Source organism: Fragaria vesca, linkage group LG2 (genome assembly GCF_000184155.1).
Source record: "Fragaria vesca subsp. vesca linkage group LG2, FraVesHawaii_1.0, whole genome shotgun sequence".
Classification (NCBI taxonomy): Eukaryota; Viridiplantae; Streptophyta; class Magnoliopsida; order Rosales; family Rosaceae; genus Fragaria; species Fragaria vesca.
The window spans coordinates 10,132,339-10,141,333 of record NC_020492.1 but is presented as its reverse complement, the minus strand read 5'-3'; the positions used below and the strand labels follow the sequence as shown (position 1 = coordinate 10,141,333).

Here is an 8,995-nt window from a genome sequence, read left to right as displayed (position 1 = left end):
CTCTCTCTCTCTCTCTCTCTCTCTCTCTCTCTCTCTCTCTCTCTCTCTCTCTAGGACTTTTTGTGTACTGTTCTAATCTTGTTCCTTGTATTACTTTTTCCTGTGCAGAGTTTCTTTTGAGTTTCAGCATAATGTTTGTGGTAGATCAATAAATGCAGAGGGTACGGTCGATGCTGTAATTTTCCTTGCTAAGAAGGTAAGCTTTTCATCTTCTGCCTCATTTCTCACAGGGCTACAAGTAACGCTACAAATGCATATCATTCAATCTATAGCCTTCAAATTTAATCGCCATATGTCTACTGTCAATGTGCTCTACAATGTCTAAGTTGACGAAAAATATAAATTTAGAATGAGCTGGTATAACATATTTAAGAATATTTAGGCAAATATTACTGAAACAATCAAATTTGTACTGGTTAAGGTTAGTCCTCAGCTATATAGGCACAATATTGTTGACATGCATTTGGTGGTCAGTGAAACTCCTGATAGAACTATCCATTCCTTCACTTTATGACGGGAAATCTTGCATCAATGCAGGTTCATCTAAAGGCAGACAAACAGATTTACGATATGAGGGATGTACTGCGAGAGGGTAACATGAGATGATGTTATTGACAAATTATAATCTTGATAGAGTTTCTTTTGGTAGAGGAAGATGGGGAATAAAGTCGGGATGAGCAGCTTGACCTTGTTTATCTGTTGTTATTTCCCTCCTGCTTATATTTTGGACAACTGTGACAGTATGCTTTGCATACAATGTTCTGGTCATGTACTATTGTTCTTCTATGTTAAGTTGGTAGGATCAAAATAGGGAATCCAACTTTAGACAATAAACCCAAAGTTTGTGGGATTATGAAGATCTCCTAGGTTATTAAGGAATGCTTTTCGAATCCTTTACAATAGGAGCCACTTCTCAATTGTAATTTATATTCATTGACCCAATCTTTGACTCAATAATATCATATAATTAGGCAAATCCATTTCCAGGGGATTTAAGCAGAAAACATCAACCATACTGATACTCCAAATATGACATACTGAATGCAGTATCCAAATATGCACTTGTAAGCATCCTAAGCCGGAAACAAACTCAGACAATATCAACTGCTGCTAAGCATGCATCTTCTACAAGAATTGGAGTTGAGGAATAACTTTTGGTAATATTACAAAATCGGGAAACCGATGGTGCTTGACAGCAAGAAATGAAGGATTGAACAGATTCAGGGCATATGCTTTCTTATTGATTTTAGGACAGCAAGAATAATGTTAACTGAATCATACAGATGTACCAATATATAGTTCAACAGAACCTTATTGAAATACCAAAAGATTTACAAAGATGAGGACAATTATCCAATGAAAAACTCCTAGAAACCATAACAGATGATTTTAAAACTATAAAATTGCTGCATTGCATTTGAAAATAGAAAAAGGAGCCAATCTTAAATGGTGGAAAAAGAAAATTTGAAGCCATTATGGCACCCAAAGACAGATTCTATCCTACAACATGTATACACCTTCGTTCCTACTCCCTTGTCAAATTCTCAAAAAACTGAATTGTTCGTCCAGCCAGTTAAACCTAAAACACCGCCATTATAGCACATCTTCCCGGAAGGAACTACTTTCTACCTCCATAAAAACAAATTGAATTTCACACAGTAGGGTCAAAAAATCAGCTGGAAAGAATCAGATAACATTAGAACCTCCCAGAGAGCTAAGACAACGGAAGAGCACAAACACAGATGATTCACATTCTTCTCGGCCCTCTAGTGCACCAGGGGTAGGAATAGCAGCCAGTCTTCTCCTCTTAACCACGCATAAGTATTAACCTCCCCATGAGAAATGATTTAAACTAACACCCAAAACAAAAGGAGGAACTTGACCCTTAATAAGTTATAGACTAGGAAATGAAGGTGTCCATTAGCAGAACACATATTTGTTTCAATATACAACTACTAACCCAACAGAATTTTACCCATTAACAACATCAACAAATGTAAAGAAAAGTAATATCACAAGAAAGAAGAGCATTATAGCACCAAACTAAATCACACATTAAACAAAAACAAGAAAGTAAATCACACATAGGCACATACCATTATTTACATTAAGACACTTCAGCTATTAAAAAGTTCTCCAGGCATGTTTTAATTATCTGCTCAATAAAATCACATTAAACTCAAAAAGTTACATTCACTGAATCCTCTCAGGAGCAATCACACTACTGGGTCCACGAAACAGGCTTCCAACAAGGTGTGCCTATGTTCATGTCCTTGCCTTTTTTCATGTCTCCACAAACCCAGGAAGGAGCAGTTGGAGAATAGGTCATTCCTGATGATGATTCTGGAATATAGACGGGGTCCTTGCCTTCTTTCATGTCTCCACAAACCGACGAGGAAGGAGTAGTTGGAACATAGGGAATTCCTGATGATGATTCTGGATAGACAGGGCGATAGGGAATCGGCACACGTGAAAGCATCTTGTCTCTAACCGATTTATACTTGGCAGCAAGAGCAATATCCTTTGGGCATTCATATACACTGTGCTGATACCCGATATTACAAATGGAACAAAACTTGGCCTTAAGCACTGGCATGCTCCCACCACAATAGCTACAAGCCCACTTATCCTCGTTAAATAAATTACCACATCGACAAACTATTTCATATCCAGGGGGAAAAGTTGCCCCTTGTGGGAGATGGTCGAAGTAAGGGCAACGAGCAGAGTCGTGAACCTTGTCACAAATATCACAAGGGATGTAAGGGCAATCAGAATAAGGGGGGTGCAACTTAGAACACACATCGCGAGGCACAAATTGTCATTTGTCCACAGAAGCATCTCCCCTGGCCACGGGTCCTCAGAAGTCATTCTGCCCCATGGAGACAACAGGAGTATAGCCTGTATAGGTGCCTGGTTTTTTGCAGTTCCGTTGTTAGATACCCATAAAAGATAAGAAAACAAGAAACTATGGTAGTAACAGGTGAATTTCCTGTACACTCAAATGCTTGTATAGCTTTATGAAAAATTATGCCACTTAATTAAGTACTGGGATTAAATCTAGCTTTTCCAAACCTCATTCGACAAACACCAGGATATAATAGGAGCTAGAAAGAACGTAGTAGAGAAGAGAAAGCAATCTCAAAGTTGTAACCAAAAAGAAAGTAGAATTCAATAGTAAAAGCTAAATGGAAAGAAAGAAAATGGGAGCAGAATTTTCTTCCATGATCCACACAGGGAAAAAACTCACACCTGAACCAGCGGGGGATCCTCCGCAAGCTTTTCGATTGATGATTTCTGAACTTTTTCTCGTATCTGACAAGAAATTCCAGATTAGAGAGAGCAATAAGAACTTTCAGATCTGATTTTGAAAACAACAGATAAGTTCTCTAATTATTAACAAAATCCACCACGAAATTGTCAACCAAGGATAGAAGATGTATTCGTTCAAAATCAAAGAAAAGTTCGTACCAGGAGGAGAAGAGGCGCCGAGTTTCTCAAAGAAGAGGGCTAGCTTTCTTACATCTCCCTGGCATCTCGCGTCGGTTTCAGCAGCCATATTCCTTCCTTAGGGTTCCGTTCGGTTCAATCAGAGCGTGAAAGAAACAACAATTGGGAATAGGGTTATTACTTTATTTATAGGATCGCAGTGTCACACGGTTTGGGCTGGTTTGTTTTGAATTGTGGATCCACAACTTTATGGGTCATTGACCCACAATGACAAAAATATCTCAAACTCGGAAAAGTTCGAATTGGTAATAGGTGTCTAATTTCTTAACCACAGGTCCAAAGCTGTCAAGTTTTAGAATTATTACAATTAAATTAAATTAACATTATCGCTCACTAAAAAAACTATCGCTCAGTGGTAGACTTGATCTAGCTAAGATGGTTGGGCCTACTAAAAATAAGACTTTGAGGCCCAAGAAACCGATAGAGAGAGTAGAGATGAGGGTCGAACAAAGACACAAGTTGGGACAATGAGTGGCAATCCAGGTCAAGAGACTACACAAATGAAGAGAGGAAAAACTGTGGGCATTCATGTGGGTGGTAATAGAATATCCAAGATGAATGGTGTGTGATCGGAGAGAAAACTACAAGAAGCTAAGAAAACTAAGAAAAAGAAATTACTGATATTTCATTGATGGCCTCTCATTAGCAAAAGTTACGGTACTTGAAATGAGAGAGCAAATACAGCTGTCAAGTGGTCCAAAATAGGTCAGTGTGTTCTTAGTAAAGCTAAAGGTGTGGTTCCAACTAAATGACTCACAACAATTCTTCCCCCTTCAACAGAAACTTGTCCTCAAGTTTCACTTTCAGAATCAAAGTCGTAACACCCTCAAGCTTCTTCTCGATTTCAAATGTAAGAGACACTACAAGCACAACAACTCCATATCCCGCAATAAGTCAATGCTGAATATACGGAACATGACAAGCTTCCAATCCATCAAACCAGCATATAGGAAGTTCCAGTCTTGAAATTTGGAGCTCAAACAAGCACTTGCAGGCTAACCCTTCACCCCGTTGCTTTGATTTCCCGATGACCACAATGTACTATGTTTCACCATTAGTAAATAGGCAGATAAAAAACAATCTAGCAACAATGATAATCAATATGCCTACGAAAGTTACTTCAATGCTTCCTGGTATAGCAAAACCAAAGCCACAAAGAACAACAATTGATAAGATGTAAGGGTTATCATCTGAAAATGGGTTGGAAATGCACCATGCTAGTGGCTGAAGACTACTACAATCATGAACACCATTAATCCTCATATTATTTCCAATCGCCAACATGGTGTACTCGTGGAGGTGTTGAAATGGCACATTTACAGTTCTTTGATCCGGTTCAACGAAGCTTGCAAAGTTAGAGCCATTTGAATAGGCAAGTATTTCCAGACTTTACCAAATGACTTTTCTGTATCTATGGGACTGAACAGTAGATTGCATAGTAGCTATAGGATTTTCTATAAACTTTTCTTCAGCAGATTGGTCTCTAAGCAATATAATCTTGGACCAAGACATACCGGCTGCACCTTCAACATGCATACTGGGAACCATTGGTTTACTACTGACATCTAAACCAAGGCTAGCATCCAAATCATGCATATCAACAGAAGTAACAATGCCTACATCAAACCCATCACTATGCTCCTTAACATCAAACTCATCACATCTTTTGGCACACACACCCATCATTCCTGACAAAGAATCTGCACACTCAGTTTGTCCCTTCCATGAATACACACCACACACATTGAATGCAAAACCTTGTATGTTGAGTGCATCATTTAAAGATCCAGGGATGATATAAAGACTATATGGCATAGAGAAAGCCTTTGAAGATAGTATTTCCATCAATGAAAATGAAGTAATCTGTCTTTTATCAAACCCACTAACCATTTCAGAAATTCCAAGTTGTTGCATATTGATTGAATCAGTATCAGTATCATATGCCAGACAACCAGCAGCTAGGAAATTAAAAAGTTCAATTTCTCCAACTGAGCTTTTGTCAACTCGCATGATATAAATCACTGATCAATACATTGGATTTCTATTCCATATTAAAATGATCAAACATAATAGTTCTCATGCATTGTGGGCATACCTGATACATCGTGCAAGTAATGCCATACTCTTCTAAAACCGATTTTAACATTGGCCAAGCTTCTACAACATCTTGTTCTGTGGAAAATAATTAAAGCAGTCTTATATAACAACTATTTCAAAAAGAGTAAATAGTAAACATAATTCAAAAAACAAAAATAACAGAGAGAGAGAGAGAGAGAATTGAACAAAAACTATACAAGGTAATTGAACAAAAACTACACAAGTAATCAAAAAAGCCATCCAACCAACTATATGCAAATGCAGTACCCTATAAAATTTGAAACAGTTCAGGACAGTGGAATCATGAATTATTCTTGCATTAAATATAAATGATCACATATCAGAATGTCATTGTTAGAGTTAGATAAATTTTCTTTAACTTCTGGATCTTGCAGCCTCCTCCACACCATTGGAGAGAAATAACATACCAATTGTTTAACATAGGGTTTTGTGTTGAGTTATCATAATCATGAGTTTCTACTGGGAAAAAAATAAAATGAAAGATTTCCTTGTATATTTTTAAGTAAATTATTAACTACCAAAAAAACATAAACAGATCGGATCAGATCAAGAAAAAAAAAAAGAAAGAGAGGACGCTACCTCGCTTTTTAAGGAAGTATGAACCACACACAAACATTCCATCTTTGTTCACCGAAGGGCCAAATAGATACTTCTTCTTCACACGCTCCAACTTTTGGTGTTCAAGTACTGGTGCCTTGGACATGTAGTTGGCAATACAGAATGTAATATCTACTCCGGGAGCAGTTTCAAACCCTAGCAAACCATAGAGAAATAACTAAAAGGAGGGATTACGCCCAGGAGAACCTGGTTAGTTTCAGAAAATTGTTTCGAGAAAGGAAAAAAAGGTACATTAGAAAAGGCATCCTCAAGTAAGAATGGCAGCGCTCCAACTCACAACTCCATCTCCAATAAGAAATTCCAACCATTGATTAATTATGGAGAACAAATGACAAGTAGAGAAACTCACCATAAGCGTCCATCTCAAGATTGACTGTCGACTGTGCGTTCCTTTGACGACCCAAGGTTTTCAACCTGATAATAGTTGCAGGATCTTGATTGTAAAAAATGCAGGATGACACAACGTTCCTGACCAGCACTAATGATCGAGGTTGATGGCCAAAGAGAGCGACACAAATTCCCAGCTGAATAACAGGAAAAAGCAGGAATTGAAGGGCCGATTTCATGTGGAGGTCACCAGAAGAAAGAAACCACCAACCACAGTCAGTAAAGGAAAAGTAAAGCTTACATTATAGAAGATGGGGCAACCAGTTAGACACATAAGGTCCTGCATCGCAATTACAATGTGAGGAATATGAAAGTAATGAATCTTGTGAACAGAGAAACATAACATAGATAGATTCCCTCACCTTGATGCTGCGGCGAAGCTTTCTCATCCGTGAAAAATAACGCATCTGAGCATGCAAACAAAGTATGAGATTAGAAGGGCACAAATCCAATAATAACAATAATAATAATAAAAACGTCTGTGGTCTCACTTTGCAAGAGATGGTACTCAAATAGAAGTTAACCTCAAAACACCTAGCTAGCTAGAGAGAAAATGCAGAATGCTCAAAAAAATGATAGATAGAGAGACGTACCCGACTCCGCAAGGGAAGTTGAGAGGCAAGACCACCATTAGAATCGCAAGTCCAGATGATGTCATAAAGCCGCTTGCCACTCAGTATGTCGACAGCCTGAATGAACATATTAATGTGCAGTCAAATCAGAAATGGTATAGTGGACTACAGAGGCGTGGATGTGAGCATGTAATTGTGTCTAAAGACAAGAGGTGTACCGCTGATGGTGGAACAGGAAGCAAAGCCAAAAGAACAAGGAGGTCCATAGTCTTGTTGATGATATCTGCACCCCTGGTCATTGGGGTTGTTGCGACTGTTAGGGTACCCTCATCCTGAACATATATAGCTCATTAATAACAGAATCGAAATATAAACTACCCAGAAACAATGATATGCTCATCAGTGGTGGCTTACCAGATTGAGTTTGCATGACATGCCATGCTTTTGGAAGGCCGACTCCACCAGGGGCCATTCATTCTTTAACTCCTTTTGTGTACACAAATCATAATCAACTTCTTCGAAAAGAAAAGGAAAAACAAGAAGAAGAAAAGGAATCATAATAAACTAACAATTGAAGATAAGCCAAAAAGCTGTGTACGTACCTCGATAGCGTAAAAAAGCGAGAGACATGGAGGTATAAGAAAGCACGCCATCTTTGTTCAATGGCGGGTTACTCCGCAGCGCCGTTGCTCCTTAGAGCATCTGTCACGGGATGCTAAAATGGGTATGCCATAAAGGCCATTATGGCTTATCATAATGGAATATTCTATTATGGCTAAACTGAGCTTCCCACGGTAAGCAACATACATATGCCATATTTCAAAAACATTGACTGTGTCAACAGCGGATCCGGATTCTCTCCTAATAAACCTCTGCTAATATTACTTCATAAAGAGATCTTGGCCGTCTATTCTCAATGGATGGCCAGGATTAGCTTTTGAGATGTTTTCTCTTGGTCTTTTCTCATCTATTATATCGTCTCTCTCTTCGCAAATTCTCGACAGAGATGAGAATCTCATCTGTTGTACCTGCAAATCTCACACCTTGCTTTCCTCCCATCTCTCCCTCTTCTCTATTTTTCGATTACGAGTCAGAAAATAATCAAGATCCTTGGGTTGAAAGTGGCTTGTGCATGGGCTCGAAGAGTTCCGAGAACCAACAAAGTGAGTACCATCTGGTCCACATGTTAGAACATCTTCTACAACTGGAGTTGGCTTGCAAGAGTTGTTGGAACTGAATGTCCCAAATGTTGTGCAAAAGGGTGTGTTTGATCAAAAATGGAGGCTCCCTCGTACAGTAGAGTGGAGGAGGGTATAGTAGTTGAATGATGATAATACATGTGAAGATGTTTGTTCAATTATACAATCTCTGGAGAAATTCAGGCTTATGTTGGCAGGCCAATCAAGTTTCCAATTAAAACCCGTTTACACAATCCAAAGTTCCAAACCCAGAAACCAAAGTCACAATATCTGCCAACCCATCTTGAATTTCCTCCACATTCGAAACAACCCAATCAATAAACCACTTCCGGCATGAAGATCGAGCTTCACGGCGAGCTTGTCGAGGTCACTTCGCATCAGAAGCTTATCGCTGCTGGAGCAAGAAAGATCGACGCGGCGGCGAGCAATGTTGTGGCACTCGTTAATGGTCACCTGAACGCTGAAGAGGCTAGGATTGTGTTTTCACCTCCGTCGGAGCTTTTGAAGACGGCGAGAGAGAGAGAGAGAGAGAGAGAGAGAGAGAGAGAGAGAGAGAGAGAGAGAGAGAGAGAGAGAGAGAGTAGTAGTAGAGAG

At 39.0% G+C, this 8,995-nt stretch overlaps 1 protein-coding gene and 1 non-coding gene across 2 annotated transcripts; both read right to left on the bottom strand.

Annotated features, from left to right (window-relative positions):
- Window positions 1–2,393: 2,393 nt before the first annotated feature.
- LOC101305810 lies at window positions 2,394–3,607 on the bottom strand. Its single transcript, XR_183928.1, has 3 exons — window positions 3,469–3,607; window positions 3,250–3,312; window positions 2,394–2,910 (listed from the first exon to the last, which is right to left on the bottom strand). It is a non-coding gene; the product is annotated as an uncharacterized LOC101305810 (transcript).
- A 1,006-nt stretch (window positions 3,608–4,613) lies between these two features.
- Window positions 4,614–7,855, bottom strand: LOC101291893. The gene is made up of 10 exons (XM_004292348.1): window positions 7,805–7,855; window positions 7,617–7,688; window positions 7,421–7,534; window positions 7,224–7,319; window positions 6,993–7,037; window positions 6,872–6,910; window positions 6,593–6,767; window positions 6,205–6,378; window positions 5,603–5,679; window positions 4,614–5,195 (listed from the first exon to the last, which is right to left on the bottom strand). The coding sequence occupies exons 1-10, from the start codon at window positions 7,853–7,855 to the stop codon at window positions 5,190–5,192; spliced, it is 849 nt and encodes a 282-aa protein (XP_004292396.1). The 3' UTR covers window positions 4,614–5,189.
- Between the last annotated feature and the right edge of the window lie 1,140 nt (window positions 7,856–8,995).

Coding starts and splice junctions, on each gene's coding strand:
- LOC101291893 (XM_004292348.1), bottom strand. CDS start 7,855: ATGGCGTGCTTTCTTATACCTCCATGTCTCTCGCTTTTTTACGCTATC. Junction 7,038..7,223: donor AACTTCCCTTGCGGAGTCGG/GTACGTCTCTCT, acceptor TTGCATGCTCAG/ATGCGTTATTTTTCACGGAT. Junction 5,680..6,204: donor ATACTTCCTTAAAAAGCGAG/GTAGCGTCCTCT, acceptor TATTTTCCACAG/AACAAGATGTTGTAGAAGCT.